Source organism: Centruroides vittatus, unplaced genomic scaffold (assembly GCF_030686945.1).
Source record: "Centruroides vittatus isolate TY-2023 unplaced genomic scaffold, ASM3068694v2 scaffold_1015, whole genome shotgun sequence".
Taxonomy (NCBI): domain Eukaryota; kingdom Metazoa; phylum Arthropoda; class Arachnida; order Scorpiones; family Buthidae; genus Centruroides; species Centruroides vittatus.
Window position 1 is genome coordinate 3,288,073 of NW_027122666.1, and position 25,637 is coordinate 3,313,709.

At 30.2% G+C, this 25,637-nt stretch overlaps 1 protein-coding gene across 2 annotated transcripts in view; it reads right to left on the reverse strand.

Moving 5' to 3' along the window:
- Positions 1-25,637, reverse strand: part of Gyf (GIGYF family protein Gyf) — a 78,663-nt gene that overhangs the window by 23,203 nt on the left and 29,823 nt on the right. For both annotated transcript variants that reach the window (XM_067283883.1, XM_067283884.1), the window contains exons 3-11: positions 25,226-25,442; positions 24,972-25,101; positions 23,828-23,948; positions 23,578-23,606; positions 23,326-23,472; positions 20,038-20,211; positions 15,888-15,979; positions 11,423-11,491; positions 10,832-11,293 (exon numbers count right to left, since the gene is read on the reverse strand). In XM_067283883.1, the coding sequence (XP_067139984.1) occupies positions 10,832-11,293; positions 11,423-11,491; positions 15,888-15,979; positions 20,038-20,211; positions 23,326-23,472; positions 23,578-23,606; positions 23,828-23,948; positions 24,972-25,101; positions 25,226-25,442 (1,441 nt within the window). The remainder of the gene's footprint in view (positions 1-10,831; positions 11,294-11,422; positions 11,492-15,887; positions 15,980-20,037; positions 20,212-23,325; positions 23,473-23,577; positions 23,607-23,827; positions 23,949-24,971; positions 25,102-25,225; positions 25,443-25,637) is intronic.

The following is a 25,637-nucleotide window of genomic DNA, read 5'->3' on the forward strand; positions in this document are numbered from 1 at the left end:
TATATAGGAGTTTGGAAGTTTCTTCTCGATACCATTGGTAATGAGGTCTTGGTAAATTTTGTCAGGAAGGGTTTTTGGAAGGGTTTTGTGCTGAATTTTATTTTTCCAGTTAGAGAGGTCAATCATATTTTTGAGATCCCAAGACCACATAGCTGCTCTAATTTTAAGGTATAGAGAGTAGAGTCTGCTTAGGACCAGAAGGGTCGAGGTGGGCGCAGTACAGTAGGCCCTGGCAATTCGCAATGCTGCAATTCTCTGGACTTTGTTAAATTTTTTGATATTTGATTGCTTGTAGGTGGCCTGTCCCCAGATAGGGGCAGCATAAAGTATAATGGGCTCTATGGCACCCAAATAGATATATTTGATAGCATTGTATCTGATCCCCCAGTTATTGGTGGCTATACTAATCAGTTTGTTGGAGAAAACTGTTGTGTTTTTTGCAAATGATGTCAATGTGCTTCATCCAGTGCAATTTTTTGTCCAGAGTTACCCCAAGATACATTAACTCCTTCATCCTAGAGATTCTTGTATTGTTGATTTTAATGGTTAATTACATCGTATTTCCAAAAAACACTAGCCTTCAAAAAAGAAGGCTAGTTTAGGTATTCTTGAAACCGTGTTTTCTTATATGTTGAGCATCAAACACAAGACCGTGTTATTTATTAAACACTTGGCACTTTTCCACTTCTATTAGTTGAAAAATAGTTCCTATCCCTTGTCGGGATTGCTTTAGCGATGGACTTAGGAAGGGAAAGTGTTTTAAGTGTTCTCTTTTCCCTTAGATGTGTTTTTAAGTAGTTTATATCGATAATTATTTTATTATCGATATAAACTACGACATCGACAGGACGATATGCACATCGACAGGACGCAAGGTGAGATTAATAAAATAATTATCGATATAAACTACTTAAAAACACATCTAAGGGAAAAGAGAACACTTAAAACACTTTCCCTTCCTAAGTCCATCGCTAAAGCAATCCCGACAAGGGATAGGAACTATTTTTCAACTAATAGAAGTGGAAAAGTGCCAAGTGTTTAATAAATAACACGGTCTTGTGTTTGATGCTCAAAGAAGGCTAGTGTTTTTTGGAAATATGATGTAATTACACTTGTAATTTATAGGCAGTTTACTATCAGTGCTCCATTTGTAGATGGTGTCCATTATTATTTTGCGTAGGGGTGCCAGATTGCTGGAGTTTTTGTCAGAAACGAGGGCCACCATGTCATCAGCGTACCTTTGCACCAAGAAGCCCAGTATCCTGTTGCAGATGTTCAGAAGGTCATTGTGAACTAGATCCAGAGGGTCGGGCTGGCTATAGATCCCTGAGGGCAACCCTTGGCTGTTTGATGAGTATAGAAGAGATTGTTTGTATAAAATCCAATGTGCCTATCTTCAAGAAAGCTACTCATGATGTTAAAAATGTTATTAGGGCATTGATATTCATGGAGTTGATACAGGATTTCCGGCCACCATAAGTTATCAAATGCTCCTTGGAAATCAATGGAAATTAAAACAGTGTTTACCATCTTTCTTGGCCTTTTCAATATAATCAATGATCAAGGCCAGGGCTGTGGTAGTTGACCTACCAGGAACAAAGCCATGTTGGTGGCTATTGATATAGTTTTTCTTCATAAGATGGTTGGTGATACGGTTGGTGATAAGTCTGTCCAGGATTTTACCCATGATTGGCAGAAGAGAAATGGGTCTGTAGTCTCTGGAAATAGTGGGTGGTTGTTCACTGTTTTTTGGTATAAGTTTGACTGAGGCAGACTTCCAGTCAACAGGGAAGTACTCAATCTGAAGGCACCGATTATATAGTACTACAAAGAATGTTGGAAGTGCTACAAAGGTTTCCTTTGTCATTTTGCCCATTATGCATCCTTTCCAGGGGCCTTCTTTATTTTTATCTTTTTAAAGGCTTTGGAAACTTCTCTGTAAGTGAAAGGAGGATCGTCGCATGTGTTTGGGGCGAATCTAAAGCAGTCCCATTTTTCTTTATGCACACTTGTCATCAGTTTGGTTATCAGTGGGAAAGTGGTGGTCAAAGATGGTTTTATTGTATCACTGAAGGAAGTGGTTAGATTACCATCTGATTTGTGGATTGGCAAGAGAATGTCAGTTTTACACTGTTTTTTGAAGGCAATGTAGTAGGGAGAATAAATCTGTAGGGTCCAGGTTTTATTGAACCACCCACAGAACTCCCTCCAGGCTTTATGTCTCTTTTGGTTAATTAAGGTTTTGTAGTTATTAAACTTGTTGATATAAGCAGTACAAAGGATATTGCAAAGGTCACTGTCATGTTGTTTTTGGTATGCCTTTCTTAACTTTCTAACCTCTCTCCTTACAGCTGTGAGCTCGCTGTCCCACCATGGTACTGAAGTTCCAGCTTTTGTTTGGTGGGAGGTGTTGTGATAGCAGGTTTTTATGCAATTGTTTAGGTCAGTGATGCACTTATCAATGTATTTTTTGTCCATCTCTGTTACAGGCTTTTCAATATTCCAGGAGCATTTAAGTTGTTCACGAAAGGCGTTCCAGTTAGTTTTGATTACATAATTGTCAGTGTGAACAGATTTGCCTGTAAGGTTTACAATAGCTTTAATATATCTATGGTCACTGGCACTAGGATAGTCTTGTGTGCTACAGTATAGAATAAGGTTGTTCATGTTGCTGTTTGAAAGCACCATGTCCACCCACTGTCACCTCTGCTGCTGTGATAGGTTGACAAGAGACTAGTGTTGTTATATTAAAGTTGATTTGTGGAGGCAAATTCGAGAGGGGCGTGGCCCCTTGGGTCCTCTATGTCACTGTGTCATACTGGTGACTTAGCATTGGCTGGTTGGTTAGTTGGTGTTTTATGGCACAAGGGACTTAGCATTGGCATCCCCCTCCTATTAGCCATGGGCAACCATTGGTCCAGGAGCTGATTCTTTCCAGTTCCTCCAATGTCCCAGAGTGGAGAACAATATATTGACATAAGAAAAGCTGGATTAGTACTGTTACTATGTATGGCAATGGTAGTGGCATATTTAGAACTGAGGTTGGGAAGAAATTTGAGTGTCCATGTTTGGGTTGCAGATGAAGATACCAGTCTTTGGTTTAGCAGTGTACCCATGTTGGGGGAAGGTCGTCCATTTGCCAGAATGTGGAAAGAAGTCTTTATAAAGGTATGGTTCTTGTACCATTATAACTTCTATCTTCCAATCTTCTGCTGTTTTAAGCAGGAGGGAAATTGGAGTCTTGGCCGTTTGAAGATTGATTTGGAGTATGTTTAGCTTTATGTTGTATGGTTGCTGTGTGTTACTTTGATTTCCTCTATTAGAAATCAAAGTAACACACAGCAACCATAGTTGGTTTTTTAAATCATTGATGCCTTTGTTCGGACTGTAATTGGGCAGTCTGCATCAAATGCATTGTGATTTGTTTTGAATTTATAGCCGCCTTCTTCGGATTTATTCTCTGTTTCACAATTTATGCAGCAGAGAGGTTTATCTAGTCGACTGCAGTCTGCGTATTTATGCTGCTTTGTGCAGTGACTGCATGCGAGATATTCTATACAGTTTTTGGCATAATGGCCATATCCGGAGCAGTTATAACATCTTATTAGGAGAATGTAGTCATGGGCCTTTACATTGACCCATGATAATGATATGTGTTTCAGACTTACAATTGCTCTTCTGATGTTTGGGGTGACTGCAATGACCATGTGCCTATAATTTTTTTTTCATCTGACCTCTATTCAAAACAGTCCTTACTCGACAGACAGATAGCAAACCTTGTTTGTCAATTATTTGCAGTTCTTTGTTTTGTTCATATATATATAGGGGGAGAATATATTCATTTTCAACTGCGTTTGGCACATTTAACAGAATAACTCTGGGGAACTTGCCCATAGATGTTGAGCATCTGATTTCGTCTTTAACACGTGCAATATTTTTGATGGCATTCATAAAGACCTCCCTCTCTTTCTGACTGCCAACCTGGATGCAAAATCCGTCATTTCTCACGTCCTTTATTGCCTTGACTCTGATTCGGAGTTTTTGAGGTTTGATTGTATCTAAAATTGTGTCTTTAACTTTTTTGATATCCATTTTGCTTTGGGGTCCACATTTTCTTTCATGTAAACCAGGACAACATGGCTGCCAACAGTACCCTCTCTTTGCAGTTTGCTGTTTAATGACTTATTGACCACCCTAGTAGTTAAGCTTGGTTGAATTGGTCTATTACTTTTGGTAATAGTGGCATAGGTTGGTTGGATCCCCTGTCCATTACTAAATACTAGTGAGGGCTGGGTTTTGTTCTGAGTTCCCTAAGGATTCTGTATATTTGGCTGACACAGCTATGTAGCTGTGAAACTCTTTCCCGGATCTCCTTACGCTCCTCTATCTTTAAATTTCACTGGTAAGTTTCAGGTACCAAGTCAAGTATTTTCCATAGGTGGAAACTTGCCTCTTTCAGTATTGTGTTTTCTATTGGCCCAAAAACAACAGCTGGGCCACTTTGTGAGTCTTGTGTGTTGTTAAGTTCAGTTGAGATTGCACACGGTTCAACTCCATTATTCAAGAATAGGTAGTAAGCCACATGCAATTGATGTCAAAGCAATCACTTGAGTGGACAAATGTATGACAAGTGGACAAAATTTAACAGGTAAAGCAATGTCCCAACAATACACGCATAAGTATGCAAAATTATTTTATATATAGTTAGCTGAACTATATTATGCTAATTAAATGAAGACTATTTAATTTATTCCCAATTAACTATAAGGTACCTACTAATTAAGCTAGTAATGCATTTTAATGAATTGGACCATTGGATAGACAATTGGAACCATTATAAAGTCTGTTAGAATCTGTTAAACAGCTGTTAAAATCCCTTGTAACTCAAAATTTTTGAAATTTTCCAAATTGTTTAAACCCTGTAACTCGTTAAATTTTTATTTTACCACCACCCAATTTTAGGTACCTCTAAAACTACCCTCCTTTTGATGAACCCCCTGCTGTTGCCTCCCCAAAACTTTATCCCTCTTCCACTAGATCCAATCAAAAATCCAAAACTTTCAAGTTAATTAACTTCCCCCTAATTAATGTAATTAAGTAATTTTCATACTGGCAGCTTTGGAATGATTAGCTGTTTCCAACTGTGTATTACAAAAGGTCCTGGAACAAAAAGTTTCATGAAAAAATCCACTTAATTGAGGACCACAAACAAGTACAACTGTAGCAGCACAAGCGCCATTGAATATATAAAGACTTGATGTACGTACATAGGATCAACAAAAATGTCGTTACAAAAAAGATTAAAAGAACATAAATATGATATAGACAAAAGTAAGAATACCACAGCATTGGCAACAATATGCGTCAGTCTCAGATATACTGTATTTTCCGGCGTATAATACGACCCCCGACTTTTACAGTTAAAATTTGGGATATATTCGCCCTATAAGACGACACTTGGTATAAGATGACCCCCGACTTTTGAGAAGATTTTCCTGGGTTAAAAAGTTGTCTTATACGCCGGAAAATACAGTACATGCCGACCTAGGGAATGCTACCCTTATATAGAAATCATTCCAAACAGACCATATAAGAGAATTGAAAAATTGGAAATATACAAAGCCAGCAGAGCAGGGAACTGTATAAATTATAAAGACAACAATACTATATCATATGCATGGAAATATACATATCAGAAAGATTCACAACAAAATTGACATCTTATTCATAGAATTTTGGGATAAAATATTAGTATGCAGACAGTGAATGTATATAATGAAGTAGAACATAAATAGCCAAATTAATTTGCACCAAATAATTCAAACGCTTGAATTAATTGGCAGTTAATTTTTGAACTCTGGGCATTCCATTGGTAGAATATTATCGAACCTGAAGCAGATCTCGATAGAGATACGAAAATGTTCGTTCATGCAAGTAATTATTATTATATTTTACTGAAAATAAAAAGGTTTTGAAATGGCTAGTTATGAAGATGAATTTAATTCATCAAGTGTAAATGAAGATTCATTTTATCTGTTCGTCATCTGTTGGAGAGATCTCAACAAACTGTGTCAAAACTACAAAAATTAAAGCTCAATTCTGTTTAAGGTGCTTTAAGTAGTATATATATATATATACATTGAGTTTAGGAATGTAGAATTTTCCTTTTCTGCTGGCCATGCAAATGGGAAAAATCTCACTTTAGGACACTCACTTTTGGTCACTTAAGTGAGTTTGATTTATATTAAAACTTGCACAATTTTACAGGTAAATTTCAGGAGTGGCAAAGTTTTGCTACATTGACAAAATTTTATATAAGTTAGTGAAATAAGCTGACAATAACATTTACAATTCAATCAGGGACACATCTGAGAATCAGCAAAAATTTGGTTTAAAACTGACTGAACTTTTGTTACATTTTAAAATTTAGTTACAGTAAAATTTCTCTAACTCAAAGCTCCAAGGGACAGGAAAAAGCTTTGAGTTAGAGAACAATAGTGTGAAAAATTAACAAATACTATAGTGTAAATAAACATTTCTTCAACACACCCAGTGGACCAATGTGCGACAAAAAAAACAAAAGAGAAAGTTTGCACTAATGTTTTCAAAGTGCCTGCCAGGCTACCAATATTTTTGTCAGTAGCCTGGCAGGTGCTGATTGACACTGATGTTTAAATGTCAAGATCTGATAGCCATACAAATGCGCATAAGTGACATGGTGAATATTTCTCAAGTGTCAGATTTGAATGATTCATCGAATATTGTATTTCAAATGTTTTATGTTCCATCAGAATTCCTTTTAACACCTGAAGAAGAACTCAGGGGAGTTTGAAAACATTAGTGGTAAACTTTCTCTTATTTTTTCGCCATACACCAGTCATCAGTTCACAGGGTACGTTGTTTACTACACCCTGGTGTTATGTTGTTGTTTAAATATTTCTTCATAATGCATAACTCTATATTTTTGATAAATTTAACATTAGTGTACTGAATGCTTTCTGTAATTTGATTAAAATTATTTACACTATAAAATTTTTAAATTTCACTGTGAAATATTACTTTCATTCCATTCAAGTTTATATTTTTCACTTAAAGTTAATTTGACCAACAGCATATCTTTTCAGTTGTTAATAATGTCATTCTTATATTTTTCAATCTTTTCTTTAAATCTTTAATATATTTAATTATTTTTTAGTATACATTCCATACATTAGTTACCACATATAATAAAAATGAAACTATTTTTCCTCCACACATGGATTATCACACATTGGTTCTATTCTACTGTAAAAAGGGAAACAAACTTTAACAGCTACATCAAAATACAAATAGCATCATCAAAACAATCAAATTAAGTATTTTTCATCTATACGTATTCTGCAAAGAGAATCACTTTGCAAATGATAAGACTGATTATAACCTCCTTAGTTATGCATGCAATCTCCAGCAGATAATGTTAAAAATTTGATGCTTTCTGATACAAGAAAACAAAAACATTAAATTGGTTGTAATATACTACAAACAACTTCAAAATTAGAAAAATTTTTTAATCAATGCACATGTTTTGAGCCATTTATAATGGCCTTCTTAAGGGTTTCAGCGAGTTGCATAACTTTCCCATTTATTACAAGATCTTATCTAAAAAAGAATTTTTATAATTTTAATTACAATATAACTTAATAAAATTGTATATGGCATCATCAGTTATGAGATTTTGTTATAAAAATCTTTTTAAATTTTTAACTTCTTTAAGCTTTTCTAAAATTTTTAAATTTACTAACATTGTTAAAAAATGTAAGATGTTTTGTAGAACACTGAAGTTACATTTATTGAGATGTGCATCAGTCAAAATATTTAATGTATTTCTGTTTAGTAAGTTAATGATATAACTGGGTAGTTTGTTAACAAACACTAATTCCAGTTTATTTAATGCAGTCTGAAGAGGGTGTATAGGTTGTAAATAAACCAAAACACATTATTAGAGCTAAATAAAAGATTTCTGATGCTGTTGTGAGTCTTTACAAATGACAACAATATGCAAAGTCATCACTCATATTTCTGAAAAATTTATTTTTTTTATGGTTTATTGAAATTTTAGAACTGGAAAATTGAAATCTTGTTAGAAGTGTTTTACATTATTTGTAAATTTTTACTATGCAAATTTATAAATTATCAAAATAATTAATTTTATGTAAATTAATTATTTTGGAAATTCTGCCAAAATTTACTACTGGGAAAGTAAAACTCTGAGCCCCAGCAACATCTTATAAGATCTGTAGCAAGTTGTTATTTCATCATTATGAATTTATATTTCATGATTTATTGCAACTTCAGAAAAAAACCTTGTAATGCCAGGACTGTCCAAACAAAGGACAATAAGAAAAATGAACTATTTCTATTTATAAAGTAATATATTAAAACATTTAAAAAATATATTTTACTAGTTTTATAAGTAACTAAAATTTAAAATTAACAAAATATATACACAAAAGTGTTTTGTATAGTTCCTAATTAACATTTATTTCTGTAAATGTTAATTAAACCTATTTTGAAAACTCATTTCTAATACTTATAACATCAGATAAAAATAATACATGTATACATCATAAATTATCAAAATAAAATGTGTATATTCTTACAAGCTAAGGATCATATTTATAAGGTTAGATAAATAAGTTTATTTATTAAAATTAATCATTTGTATTTCAAATTCATTGAAACTCTTTACAGTATATACTGTAGTTAAATAAACTGCTACAATGTACAAAAAATACTTTTTAAACTAATTATATGAGATTTATAATAATAATAATAATATTTAATATGATTGCCTTTTGTTTTGGAATAAATAGCAATAAAACTGTTATTTTTTGTATAATAAACAAACTATTCTTTTATTTAAAATAATTTTATAGGTACTTTTTAAAAATATTTTTTACTTCTCTTTTTTTTAAAAAACTTAAAAAATAAATTATTGTTTATTTTTATAAAATAATCTAAAGTTAATGTAAGTTACATACAATACACAATCTTTTATTCAAAATTCCAAAAGCAGTTTTTCATGAAACTTGTTTGCACACAGAACACATTTGTTGCCAAACATGTCTTGACAACACACATTTAACCTATATCATGGATGGGCTGTGCCATTACGTCTCAGCCTTCCTACCAGTCCAATGTGCCCATGCTATTCGCCGATATTTTTAAGCATTTGTGACTGACAAATTAAAATGGACTACATATTGTAAGAAACTGAGTCCGAGCGTTATTTTTATTTTATTATTATTTTTTGTTTGGGGCTTATGTTTAGTTAGAACGAAGGTTCCCCACCACTCTCTTAGTAACCAAAAAAGAAGATAATAAACCAACTCACGAAAGAATGAGCACCGTAGAAAAAAATCACTCACACTTGCGCTGCCCAGCAGAAATGAACAGTCCGCAGAAAAAAAATGGAGGGGGAATCCCCACACTCACTAGAAAAGAAATACTTACTAAACCATCATAAAACATCCCAGAAAATTGTGCTAAATGCTTTGTAAACAGTTTATAAGATTTTGTCGGAGAATTGAAGCTGCCAGAAAGAAATTTGATGTTAGAAAAATTAAGTATGTAAATAAGGGGAATAACCTAGCTGAATTGTGACGTCACCTCACAGCATAAAACCAGCATGCTAACCGAAGACGATCGAGGTGATTCCTGATCGAGGTGTACTATTGAGGGAAAAATTTGAGGCGAAGTCCAGATTGAGAATTAGGCGATCCAAGGTGTTTAAAGAGGAATTCGATTTGATGATAGCGAAAGGATTGAGGAAACAGGTTCCTAGTATAGTGAGGTGACGGATAGACGTTTAGTTCATAAGAGATTTTGTTCATAGTTCTTAAGTATTTGATTTGTCGAATTTTCAAAGGGGAATTAAGATTAAGTTAAGCTAAGTAGCTGAGTTTTATTGTCTGGTTGACTTGTTGATTTTCATTAATAAATTTTGTTTTGGATTATAGACATTTGTACATAGTTAAATTTGATTTACTAATTAAATATATTTGAAACTTTTTCTTTGACTTGATATTTGTCGTTGTTCTTACTAATTTTTTTGGGGCACGTGTAAAAGCCCAGGCCTGGCAAACTAATCTCGAATCCGCGTAAAGCACCCATTAGGTTAATGGAAGTTTTACCGGCCGCAGTTAGTGTCGGTTTCCTGAGATACTAAAAATAGTACTTTACAATATTTCTCTATATGTAATTAAGAAAGTTTGTCGTCTTTTATATGTGTACATATAAGGTACAGGTGTTTAGATTAGTTTTGAGTTTATGTTTGAAGTATACTAAATGCTTTATTAAAAATAAAAAGTGGGTTAGTATTTTTATGTTTTATCTTTATCTCATTAAACAGAAACAAATAAAAAGAGCACAGCTGATCAGTATTTCAGTATTGGTGAATACTGAAATACTGATAAGCTGTGCAATAATTTCTATAAATTCCTGACTAGCATCCCAAAATCCAAAAAACTTCAAATTCAAAAATGTTTAGTCAGATAAAAAGACTGTGTATTTGTAATATCTAAGTTTTCTAAAGTTATTTTATAGAAATTTTATTTCAATATATAAGATTAAAATGAAGAGCTACTTGCTAGAATTTATTTTTGAAAATTATGAAATTACCAATGATATCTTTAAAACTTTTTAATTTTCATTATTAAATAATAAATAATAATAATAATAATAATAAAAATTTAAATTTAGAAAAAAATTAATAAAAATGTCTCAGCTTTATTAATTTTAATTAATATTTTAAGTTCAAGACAAATTGGCTAATAAATTCAACAAATCCTACCTCAGCTGTCCACTCTGCAACCATGTTTTCCGTTGCCTTTTCTAAATGAGCAAAATTATCTTCTTCTGTTGGTTGTGATGGAACTGAAACTAATGATGATGAATGATTACTTTCTTTTATTTCATGAAAGTTATGATTTGGAGAACAATTCACTGGAGGTCTCTGAAGTGCAGGATGCATCTGTTTAGTTACATTTGTTAAAATAGCACCAACAGAATTTGATTCAATTGTACATGTCCGCTCATTTTTAGGACTAAGTTTATTTTCGTTAATCAAATTAAGATCTTTTGCACTATCTACAAATGACTGATCACTATTCACAATTTTTATTTCTTTATGTTCAAGATCTTTTGATATTTCTGTCTTACATTTATCTAATAATTGAACACAGTTTGTTTCTACTTTTGACTTCTCATCAGAAGGCCTGATGGACTTTGTTGTTAATTTAACACTATCTTGATTCTGTCAAATAAAATGAAAAGTTTAAAAATTTTCAAAAACATTTGTTATTTTTGATGATAATTTTAATTCTTAATTAACAGTAAGTATAACTTATCTTGAACACAAGATATTGAAGAAAAAAATTCTTACTGAAGATTCTTCTTCTCCCCCAGAGTCATCTTGAGCACTGTCATAATCTTCAGAACAGTTTTCGTGACCCTAATATACATACATATATTAATTAAATTAGTAGTATTCAAATAATAGATCTAAAATTTAAATTTTATGAAAGAATTATATTTTTGAGTATATTATATAACTATGATAATCTTATAAAAGAAAAACATTTTAAATAGTTCATCATCATCATCATCATCATCATCATCATCATCATCATCAAAGCAAATTTAATCAAATTTTTTATATACATAATAATTTTAATAATTTTTTCTAACAAAATTGATAACATTAAACTTTGTCTTACACCTTATTTCAATCTGCTTATCAAATATAAGTTTATAACTACAAAACAACATAAATCTGACTGTAAACTATGCTTTATTTAAATGAGGATGAAATGATTAACTGGAAAACAGAAACTGGATGAATCAAACATTTAATAAAATTCTTTAAAAAAAAAAAAAAAAAACAAGAGTGATCAAGCTGATCTGATAGCATGCTTCACAAAAGCAAATCAAATAAATCAAAAATAAATTTTATAAATTCTTGGAATCAAGTAGTTGTTCAGAAGAATTTTTCACTGAATATACAGTAAGGAATGTGGTTTATAGACGTAAATGTTTAAATATGCACCTGGAAATCTGTCAAATGGACAAAGTCCTAACATAAGCACTTCACCACTATAGTGGTGTGCACTAAAAATGTAAAAACACATTGAATGTAGCATTAACAGTTTTTTTTAATTTTCATTAGCACTTTCAACAAACTTATGTTCATCATCTTCAGGTGAACAAAGTTTAAAAATAAAATACAAAAATTTGTGTTTTTACTTCCTTTTTATGTGATATTTGCAAGAGGTTCAAGCTATTGAATTCTTAGAAATGACTAAATTTTAATTATTTGATTAGTAAAAGAAACAAAATGTTTTCATGAAATCTAAAGTAACAAAAAAAAAAAAAAAAAAACCAGCCCAACTGTACTGGAGATACACGACTCTCATTATCTTCTCACCCCCTTGACCTTTAATACCCCACCAAAATTTAATAGCATCAATCCCCCTAATAAAAAAAACCTCCCTGCAAAATTTTGGAAATTTTTGACAAAAAGCACAGGAGTTATTAAGCTTCAAATAGTGAACAAAATTGTCCACACACATCCATACATACAGAAATTACCCTCAAATTTTTTTGCATTTTTTGATGTTTCTTGACCCAATATGTAAAAATCTGGGGGGGGTCATTTTTTGCCAAATCACCATACTCTCCCTCTATATAACAGCCAGGAAAGTAATAATAAAAATATATACAAATACTTTCAGGCTAGTTGTCCATATATAATAATTTTGTTTCTGTATGAAATTATTATTTTTTTCATATTACTTTTAACTCCATTAAAGCATATTTTTTGTTTCTTTTAAACTGATTTGTTTTCAATAATTTAATACTGTAAATTTATTAACTAATTTGTGTTGAAATGGTGCACTAAATATTAAAATTCTATATAAATCTTATGTGAAAAGACATACAATGCAATTTGTTAATGCAAAATTAACTATTATATTAACAGGACACCATGGGGTTACAGTGTGTGATATACTATTTAAATGTTACAATGACATGACATCTGATTTAAACACTGTGTTTTTTGTCATGTATCTGTTTAGCTTTCTTTTATTGCACTGTTTTTCTATTTGTATTTCTGGTTTAATTAGGTTTCCATTACTGGTTTTTGTATACTTTAAAGAATTAAAAGCTAGTGGCTTTCTTTCTTCAGTAACATATCACACAAGGAACAGTTGTTTATGTAGTTTTTATTAAAGAAAATGCATTTCGAGCCTTAATAAAAACTACATAAACAACTGTTCCTTGTGTGATATGTTACTGAAAAAAGAAAGCCACTAGCTCTTAATCTTTAAATGTATTTCTAATATTTTGAAAATGCCTATAGCCATAATCTTCTTTCAGATTACTAGTTGACATGTGTACAACAAAATCTGAACAAATCTGTTACTTGGTTTCATGTAATTTATAGAAGATTAAATAAAAAGCTTTCTACAGGTAATGATCAATTTAAAAGTCCAGTTAATATTTTTCAATTCATAATTTTAAAATAAAAATGTCAAAGATTTATTGGTTTACAAAAAGCAGAAATGATTTGATGTGTGTGAACAACATATTAAACAAAAATTAAAAAAACAAAAAAGGAATTTTTTTATTCTTTGATAATTTGAATTGTAATTTATTTATGTTTAATATGTTTTTCTCACACATCAAATCATTTTTTTTTTATTACAATTCAACAATTACCATTTAACAGTTTTGACATACACTTGCTTTATAAAATGTAAAATCTCCTAATAAACTTTCCTACAACGTAATAAAAACACAATGAAAAATTTTAATTTTATAAAAAACATTACATTTCTTTAACCTGTATGCTCTATTTTTTTGAGGTAGTCATACACAAAACAAGTTTAAATTGCTGATATTTAGTTATATTTATAAATACTCCACACTTATTGTCAGTTCTCGGGGGTGTGTGCTAGTTGCCAGAGGTGTTGATGAATTTTTTAGTGGAACTTGATAAGTGCATATTTTTTTTTTTGGAAGTCGTAAGTATTACAATATGATGGTTTTAAAGAAGTGGACATTTGCAAACAGATTATCCTTGGATTTAATTATATTTTTATTGTTAATTGCCAGGATTGAATCAAATCTAGGACCTTTACCTCAATCTCCGCAACAAATGAGTCAAATGGATATGCAAAGAAGGGGACGAGGTAGAATACGTAAGGACAATTTTAAAGAAAAGGAACAAGAAAATCCATTGAATGACTTAATTAGTGATGATTATCACCAAATAGAGAAAAATCTTGGCAAGAGCAGTCAAGAGATTTCAAAAACCACAAAAATTAATGAATACTTTGAAACAGTAAGACAAAATCACAAGTACAGGAAAATCTCAATACACTTTAAAATCAAAATACGAACTAATACAGGACAAATTTTCTCAGCTCCAAAATGAACTAGAAGGAATTAAAACAGAGGTTAATTCATTGAAACATGAAAATAAATATTTTCGTGGATAGTTGACAACTGTCCCAAAAAACAGAAGAAGTGGAGAAAATATCTGAGAACAATTGTCAAATACAAGATATGTTGAAATTTGAAATAGACAAGTCAGTTAACAAGCAAAATAACAAAATTATTATAATTATAAAGTTTCCATTTATTTCGTCTGATCATGTAAAGGAAATTAATCAGTTTATAAAAAAGGATTTCAGAATCCTATTAGTTACATAGAAAGTCTGGTTAGATTATCCAATGGCAAAACTAGACTTAGTGAAAATATCATTAGACTCCTTTTTAATAGAAATCTAATCCTTAATGAATTCTGGAGAAAGAAAGATAATTTCAGTGAAGAGAAGAAGAAAATAATACTTACTACGGACTTATGTAGATCAAGGATGAGAAGAAAAAATTACTAGTAATAATTAAACAAGAAAAACTCAATGGTAACAAAACAATTGTAAGAGATGATTACTATATAGCGGATAACAAAATATATTCATATGGATATTAATATTGATGAAGTAGTTCAATTAAGTGGTGTGTCGAGAAGGAGCTAGCAATAAATTTAGAATCAATTTGAAATGTACTTAATTTTTTACGAAAGTTGCTATTAAATTTTTCTTAAGATAGACACTTGTAAGTGAAAGTATCATTATACTAGAGTCTGTTAAACCATAAGTTTTCAAATGATACAAAATGTTTTTGGAATTTGCTTGTTTCAAGAAAACAAAGCTGTACCATAGGTGTAAGATTTTTTCCAAAATGTACAAGTTTTATTTTTGTAAGGAGGCACTGAAGTTTAATTTAGATACCACCTCTGTGTGTTGAACAAGAACATTAACAAACAAATCAAATATCTATTTTATCATTTGTCAAAAATTATAATTGTTAATAGTTTATAAACAGATCAAATAAGTTTTTTGTAACTGAGTAGTATGATTTGCAACTTTTAATTTTAAGTTTATACTATTACAAAAATGTATAATCAAAGAAAACAGATAAGATGTTATGATAGTGGAATAATATATTATAATAAGATAAAACAAAGTGCAGTTGGTTATTATTTGAAACCCCCTTGTAACAGGTTAACCCTATTACAACAAACTTACTTATTTACTTATTGTCGGTTCAGTGATAATGATATTGCACTCATATGGTCTGCTACATTATTTCATAAATACACAAACAACTATGTTTATGAAATAAGGGAACTAAATGTTTACTAGTGTGAGTTTCTTTTTTACCATTTCTGTTGGTTTTTTGGATTTAGTTCATGTAAAAATTAAAATATTGTTTCTAAATTTATAATTAATAACAACAACAGTAGAAATAAAAGTAATTAAGAGAGAATCAAAAATCTTTACTTTGTTTTCCATGAAGGCACCAGAGGCATCAAATGTTCCAACTCTATCTGCATCAACATCATCTTCCGTGCTCCATTCTGGTAATTGATCACCTATTGAAAAGTTTGAAATTTATAAGAGAACAAACAGTTTTTACATATAATATATTCATTACATTTCAGATATTATATGGTATAAGTATCTGATAGTTCTAATGATGTATTTCATTACATTTCAGGTACATTTGGCATAAACAAACACTACAGGTAAAAATTCAGGATTAAATTAAATTTGTGCATGTCATCCATACTGCTGTGCTAAGAAAATTAAGAAAATAAGAAAATTGTAGTTATGGTCCTTTTGACCATAACTACAATTTTTTTAAAGTAAAAATTAAAGCTTGGCCAATGGTATTGTTTTAAAAAATATAAAAATATCAAGAATATACAAAAAAAAAAAAAAAAAATTGTATATTCGTGAAATTTTTACATTTTTTAAAATACAATTTTTTGAAATTGAGTTAGGGTCTTTTTGGAAAACTCACTTGTATATCTAACTTATCCTTGGATTGATACAAATTTCAATATTTAAATGGTAAAACTAATTTTTATATAACTGTATCTACAAGAAATGTTTGAATGTAAGATAAAATGACCATATCTATATTGGTGTCCAAAATTAAGGAAACAAGCACAAATTTTAGGTTGTCTAAAAAAGTATTCAGTGAATCAAAATGAAAATTGTATATACAGTGCCCCACAAAAGTATAGAACCGCTGCAAATTTACTATAAGAAAGTTAGGAATTACACGCATGACATAGCTACCTTACTTATATTGTTCAGGATTTATGAAAACATAATTTGTCAAAACTCATAGTTTCCTATATTGCAGCAAACAGCAGAAATTGTAAAAAAACTGATTTTAAGCACCACAAAAGTATAGAATCGATTAGTAAATGAATGTAAAAAGAATTAAATACTACAAAATAGTTTAATTTAGTAATTTATTTGCACACCTCCTTTACTGATAACATTGAAAATGCAATTTGGCATGTTATCAACAAGGTTTTTTTTATGAACAATGCCTCAACAGAGTTCCAAGCAGTGAAAAATGCTAGTTTTAAGTGTTCAATGTCAGCATACTGATGATTTTGGTCATAAAGTCGGTCAACCAAGATCCCCCGAAACGTTTTCGATAGGATTGCAATCAGGAGAACAAACTGGCCAATTCATTTATTTTCAAACCACTGTTTTGTATCTCACAATACATGGATAGATGCATTGTCCTGTTAAAAAATAAGAGGAATTCTTCTGAATCTATGTTTGTATGGCAGCAATTTGTTCTCCAGAACTTGTTGATAGTCAGCACTGTTCATGTGACAGGTAATAAATGCCAAATCCAAATAATTTGATAATAATTTGCAGATTTGACAAATAATGCTTTATTTGTCAAATCTGCAAATTATGGACCAAAGCATAGAAGTGGATGTCCTTCAAAGCATACCCTGCAAGACCACAGATGAATTATTAATTCCATGGCATCCATGCATAAAATTTGACCATTTTTGAACATTTGATGCTGTTTGCTACTGCCTGATAACTTAAATCAGTGCTTCTGAAAGCTACAACTTGTCCTTTCTTAAAGTCTGTTAAATGAGTACCACAAGGCATGATGAAAAAAAAAAAATACTTTCACACATCAAACTTTCAAGAAAGATGGCAGTTTTATACTTATGTGGCAGTATGTAAATTGACTTCCTTGCTATTTCACAGTCAGCCACAAATTAGTTTCCTAAAATTATGTTTTTAAAGTTAAGTGTTGAATTATGTGTAAAAAATATCTATTTCTATCTGTTAGTGCATGTTCTGACCTCAAAAGACCAATTTTTTGAATGGTTCCATACTTTTGTGGAGCACTGTATGTACCTATCTCACATCATGAAGTACAGTGCCTAATACCTAAAACAAGAGTTAGCAGCTAATAGAGCATGTGTCATCCCCAACAGCCATACAACACCCACAATAGGAGATTCATGCTGTTTACAAAGACTTTGTGGTAATAAACCCAACTTTTAGATCTTGGTGGGTCCTGAGAGGTGGCTGACATGATGCAATAGCCCTTTCCTGATTATCCCAGATATGACAAATCAAGTTTAGGTGCAGAGACCACTCCATCCTGCAAATATCCTCCTCTTCAAAGAAATCCATAACCAGATGAGCTCTGACTTAGCATTGTCATCCATAAAATTGCAACTGGGGCCAATGGAATCCCCTAAAAAGTCTCATCTCTTTAGTGTTGAGAGTCAAAGTTCCTCTCTTGAAAATGTGGAGAAGTGTGTGGGGCTATCCATCATGATATCTCCCCAGATTAGGATACTATGTTCACCACAGAGGTAAATTTCCCTGATGTTTAAGGGTTGATAGCATGTGCTACACTCTCTCCAGATTGTATTAGGGGCAATTTTTTTTTGGAAAATTCACTAGTATATTTAACCTATATCTGATTAAGAACATAACAAAGGCACATTAGTTTTGTATCCAGAGATGCTCATAGCAGCAGGAAAGATCGACTTTCTTATGGGAAGAGTCAAGGAGAGAGAGACCAGTGGTCATCTACATAAAGCTTCTCATCTATACACAGTTTACGTCAATACCAATGTTCCAATGGCAGCAAGCTCATGAGATAGTTGTCTAGCTGTTATCTCCTTATGACATGGCAGTGAAAGCCAGTTGATCTTTGTGAGAGGTTGTTGATCTTGGTCAATCTTGGCATGATGTAATGGTAATGGTTCCTGTTTCTTGAAATCATTTCCACAGCATGTACACCAATTTTATTTGAAACTATACTAAGTTTATAATGCATTTTTACACATTCATCTACATTTCTGTGGATTATTCAGATTGACAGTATTTGGAAATACCACAAAATATAACCATAAAAAGCATAAAAATGCATTTAATGTCATTAAATACTATTAAATAAATACACAGAAAACCACTTCAAGCACTTATGAATTCATCTTCAGGCAGATTTTTGGAAATGATTCCCCATTATTATGGAAACTAGCAATGTTCCAGAAATCTGGCAAGTGTAATGTGACATTCTTATAGTTAGTTTAAAGCTAGAAATATTTTATCACACTTAAAAACAAGTATGTCATAATATTTCTAACTTTAAACTAACTAAAGCAGAAATGTTATGTTAATTGTTTATGAAACACTGATGTTTCCATAGCATTGATGCTCCATTAAAACATTTTAGTATTTTTTATATTGATAATACAGTACTAACTAGGAAAACTCTTACTCCAACCAAAGAAATTTGAATTATATAATTTCCTGTTATGTTACACTGTTGCACATTTGTCTGCATTTTTAAACTTAAATAAGAATTAGCTGCTTCAATCAAATGTCCCACACAGCCCAGAGTACTACTTGGCATATCATAATTGGGGCATCTACTGTTGTATATTAATAGGATTAAATATTAAAATAAGTGACTTCATGTTAATGTTTAGTATATATAGTGTATCTCAGATACTCTATATTGCACTTAATGCTTAAAAAATCTAGCAATGAGAGTTGTGTAACTTTCCCAACTGCTATGAGTTTTTATTAAAAAAACATATTATTAAGCAAAAAATAAAATTCTGTGTGGTGCCATCTGCAATCAGATTTTGTTATAAAATTTTTTATATTTTTAATTACTATAAAACAGTAAAAAGCTTAATTTTGAGGGTCGGGACAAAAATGAATAAAATCTTCTTAAGCCCTACCATGACTTCTATTTCCTCACCCTCTCAACCTGTCAATGCTCCTCATATATAGGTCACTATGCCAAATTTCATTATTTAATCTTTACCCCATCCTGAGATAGTAAGCAAAATAGCTGCCAACACAAACACACCATCCACGGAATTTTTTTGCTATTTATTTATTTATTTTTTTTACTTTTTTGGATTCAGGAGATCTCGAAACATGGAAATTTGCAAAAAAAAACTTGGAAGGTCAAATCTGACATGATTCCAATACCTTCTCTCGTTATATATACATAACAGCCAGGAAAGTAAAAGTTAATTCTTTAAAAAGTAAAATGATGGACGGACACACACACACACAATATAAATTTTGTTTACAAATTAATAATTACTGTTTGGAAAACAAATTTTACCTGCACCATCTCCTTCATCATCCCATCCACAAAGTGATTTCTTATTTGAATGATGGCTACCGGATTTATTTGGGCCATTAGGCAAACAATCATCATGATTGTTTATATGAGTGCCTCTATCCAAATCTTCCCCATTCTTCTCTTTATCCATTTGATTTCGCCATGACCCCCTACCTATTAATATTTATATATACAAATGTATTGTCAGTTACAATTTCAACTTTCATTAATTATTATATATCAAAACGTATAATTCAATCCTATTAATTTATTATACTTAATTAACAGATCTAACATTAGATTCAGAAGTGAATTGTCTTGTACAGTGTACATAAGGTAATCAAAAAAGTAATTTAAAGTGAACACAAAGACAAATATTTCTTTAACAGAATCACACAGTCTATGAATGCATTTATCACAATGTATAATAAACTTGTTCATCCCATTCTCAAAAAATTACTGTTCTTGCAGTCACTTAGTGACAACAAATTTCATTTTGTCACCAGTAGCAAAATGGTGTTTGCACATGTGTTCCTTCTAGTATGGGAAAATATGAACATCAGAAAGACCAAATTTTTGATTGTATGTGGGAATGATGAACCTACCATGTTTGAAGCAAATGCAGTCTGATGTGATGTATATGGTTATGTATGCCAGTGATTTTGCTCTAATTATCCACAGAATCAAACAATTTTGGAAGAAACTATGAGAAATGTATAAATTTTTGAAACAGATTAGAATTAGAGCATTCAATTTAAAACACAAAACCTAGCTTAAAAAGAATAACTTATAATTATTCTTGTTTTTGGATTCATAATTCTAGAGTTGGGCAACTCCCAGAATAGAGGGTTTCTGTAAAATGAAGAAGAAACTTCAAAAAATGGTCAATATGAGTTTGAAGCACCCAAAAACTTCATAGTAGTAGAAGTTTAAAGGTGGCTTAGGGAATAGTGATTAAAATAAAAAGATGTCATAAATTAGCCAGTGAAATTATTAGTTAGTTGATGCCTTCACTAGTAGATAAATTGAATGAATAATGTGTTCCAAAATGTCAATGTATTAAGTCACTTGGCTCTTCAAGATTAATATAAAAATAAGTATTATAGAATCAGTGTTTTTCAACTTAAGTACGAGTACCTTTATGGATATATGAAAAAAAATCTGTAATGTGATTTTAAATTAGCAATTTTTTTTCAATTTGTGAACATATTAAAACATATGTTTAACATTTATTTTTGCAAGACTGCATATAGACTGTGAATTAATGATTGTTTATTGTTTTTGCATAAGTGCTTGTATAAATTAAAAAAAAAAACTGTAACGTTCTTTGGAGATGTAAACATAAACAGATACATAATCAAAGACTATCTATTAAAATTAACTCATATCAAGCAGAACAAAAATTTGTCATAAATGATAATGATAAATGATTTGGATTTCATCCTGGATTAATTTATTAATTCTCAAAGCCTTGACTTCTGTTTTCACACAGCTTACATGTCCCTACAGTTTTCATCAATTATCTTGTTTACTTGTAAATCTCCAACATCACTTCACATGACATGTGAGAGGACACACATCTTTTTGGCCCACAAAAATTGAATAAATGCTACATTACAACTGTAACTTTGTGTCATAGCTTAAAAACTATCTGAATACAATTACAATATGACTTTTGGGTATATATTAATGACAGCTTTCATTTATTTTCAATTGTATAATCTTACACATAAAGTGTGAACAAGAAAAATAATTTGATGCAAAGAGTTATTGCAGATTAGTTGGAGAGAAAAATATTAATAGAGTCTAAATCAGTATTTCTCAACTTAAGTACGAGTACCTTTATGAGTACATGAAAAAAAAATCTGCAATGGCTACAAATGTAATTTTAAAGTAACAATTTTTTTCAATTTATACCTAGGCAATTCAAAATATTCCACACTTGAGTCCTATAAAGTTGTAAAACTTTAACCTTTTTATATATTTCACAATGTTTTACACATTTATGAATGTATGAGTTCAGTTATTTTAATTCAATTCTTTTATATTGATTAACCTTGCTCCTAGATTATTAAAATAAGTTTCACAGAACTTAAGTTAATAATTAAACATCAATAATAATGAAACACTTGTTCAGAGTTTTATTTTAAATAGTGATCCAATAATTAACTAGAGTCACAAAATTTAATATTTTTATAAAAGATTTTTTTACATGAATGGAAAAGGTTAGGAATCACAGATCTAGACAATAAGGAAACAAATTTTTCCTTAGTTTATGCAACTTCTGTTATAAAAGTAAATGAATTTAAAAATTATTATTTAATGAATATAATTCTTTATTAGTTTGGTTTCAGCATATTAATAGATGCTATTTACATTTGTAAAATATTTTTATCACTTAAAAAGTTTTTTAAAAATAAGATCTATAACAAATTGCAAACATCAACTAAATTTAGTGTCCTAATACAGTATATATAAAATTCCCAATATACCTAATGTTATGATCAGCATTAACTTTTTCATTGATTCATTAACACATTAAGTTTCTTTGCTACAATTCTGAAAATTTATCCTTCATGTTTTTTGTCTGTAAATTCCTTATACTATTAACAACATAGTATTTTATTTTTTAATAAATACTGATTACTACTTTATACAGATATTAAAATATTTCTAACTAATTAAACATTTGATCACAAAATAACATCAAAATTTGTTCTATCATTTAAAATCAGCTTAAGATTGTTTTCAACTGTTATTAAATCATATTCAAAACAGATTAATAAAGTATCTTATTTTTTGAAATTTAATCTGAAAAATATAACAAAAATAAATCATAGTTCAATTTTAAATCATTTCTCTAAATTTTTCTACAATACAAATAAAAAATGTTTTAATTGGCAAAAACAAGTGAAATAACTATAGATTAAAATTACAAAAATGACTTTCAATAATTATATGAAATTATTCAAAGTTAATAAAATTTGCTTTTAATGATTTGTTCATTTCCTCTCCTAAGATTAAGTTCTACTTACTTCATTAATTATTATGCCTTTGTGTCCTTTTTAACTCTATTTAAAATTTATTTTGTATACTAGTACTTTCTATATATTAACAGGACTTATTATACTGGAAATTATGGATGCAGATATTTAGTCTTACAGATCAAACTAAATAAAGAACATTATTTTTGATCTGTAAGACTAAATATCTGTATCCATAATTTCCAGTATGATAAGTCCTGTTAATATATAGAAAGTACTAGTATACAAAATAAATTCTACTTACTCCATTTTTCTGGTCCTCGAGATCCAGCAGTCCTCCACCCCCCTTCTTCTCCTTGACCTCGAGGTCTCCTCCAATTATCTAGGGGAACCCTAGAACCTTCCTTCCTTGGAGCATTACTATTATCGTCAATTCCACTGCTTCCTCTTCCTACAATTAAATCAAAATGTACAAAAGAATATCAGATTAAATATTCTAATTTATCATTTGGTAACAAATAAAAAATTAAATTTTATTCATAAAAAATGTTATTACCTGTATAAGGTCTATCAAATCTTCTCTCTCTGAAAATGTATGTTAAAATTTAATAACTTTATACTGTTAAAAAAAGAAAAGAATCAAAAAATAATCCTTAAAACCCCAATTACAAAAAAGACTAAATAAAAATACTTATTGCATACACAAGTAAGTTTTTTACTTTTTAAATTTCACTTTTCAAAATTTTGCTTTGAAGTCTAATTATAAAATAAAAAGAGTAAAGTAGTTTCAATTTTAAGTATTTTACCGATCTTCCCAACGCTGATCTCTCTCACTCATGCTCTGGCTGCGCTCCATTGGCCTTGGTCGTGCAAATGGCCCATCTTCATCTTCAAAGGATAAACCTCTTGGATAGTAACTGCCACGTCCTAAAAGTAATGTTTTGAAATTTTATTTCTTAAAACAAATAAATGTTATATACTGTAGAAGATTTTATTTATTTATTTATTTATTAAATTCAACTAAGAAAAACTAAACAACAATTATTTTAGTAACAATTTATGAACAAGAAACCAACTTGAAATCAATGAAATTGAAAAATTATATTTTATAAAGTTATTAGCCATTAATTAACATGATTTTTTAACAAATTTTATTAACTACAGTGACCTCTCAGTTATACAACTCTAAAGAGACCAAAGATACAACTTGTATAAGTGTATGAGAGTTGTACAAAAGAGAGATTGACCAACTTGAATGAAAAAGGTTAAAAATATAACTGTAACCTTCTCAGTATTGATTATAGGATGTCACATGGCACTCAATGTGCTAAGTAGTAATAAATTAGAAAGAAAACAATACACATGCCATGAAACAGGTGAATCTGGCACTCTATTTCCATGTTCTTCCGCATATATAATAACTTTTAATATTGTATAATAATGTCATCTTGAAATAAGCATTTTAAACATTAAAAATAAATTTAAGTTTAATGCTCCTTAACAGCAACATTAATTTCAACTGATGTGATCGATCATTAAGCAGTACAACTGAGGATGTCTATTACTGATGCATGTGGTGTACTTGAATCACTGTTAATTGTCATTTTGAATTGTAAATGTAAGATGCATCTCTATTTCAGATAAGTAAAATAGGATAAAAAGTTTTATCTTAGAAATGAGGAAATATGATATATTAAGTATATGGTTACTATTTTAGAGTAAAAAACAAGTTTATAAAAATTTGTAATTGATAAAATCTAAAAAATAAATGATGATGTTTATATTGATAATTAATTTCAAATATTCAAAACAATTTGTCTTGTACCAAATAAAAATGATTAAGGTTTCATAATCTTTGCTTCAAATATCCAAAGCAAACATTCATTACAAGAAAATGAGAAATTTCATATTATATTTAATAAATTTTATTAATTTCTTAATTTCACTTACCTCTACCTCTTCCTCTATCTACAGATCCTCCACGACCACCCCCTCTTGAAATACCAGCATTTCCACCACCACCACCTTTTCCAGTTAAACGTAACACTATATCACTGTTTACACATCTTGACCAAGGCCGCTATAAAATAAATCAAATTTTATTATAAAAAATTTTGTTAAATATGTATTTAAATTGTATATTATGGCAATATTTACTCATGCCTAAATATAATCATTATTATAAACTAATATTTTCAACTAACCTGCTCTTCTTCAGTCATTGGAACATAAGCTAAAGGTAATTGACACTTCTCCACAGCTAAAAATGGAAATTCTGATAAATCTGGCATTTTGGCATCTTTATTAAACAGAGCTAACATTTCTTCTCTCCCATAACGATGTTCTGCCAGTTTGTATTTAGTACATGCTGGAGATGATGGTGGTGACATAACACTATTACCATGAGACAAATTGCGCAACCTGTAAACAATTTTTAATGTCATGTTATATTGTTGTTGCTTATTTTAAAACTGTGTAAAGAATTTATATTAAATTAATATCAATAAACAATTTTATAATTCTGGTAAACATTTTTAGTAATTAACGTCAACACACAAGATAAAGCAAAGTAACTAAGTAACTTTTTGAATTAAAATTTCATTCTATTGAATAGAA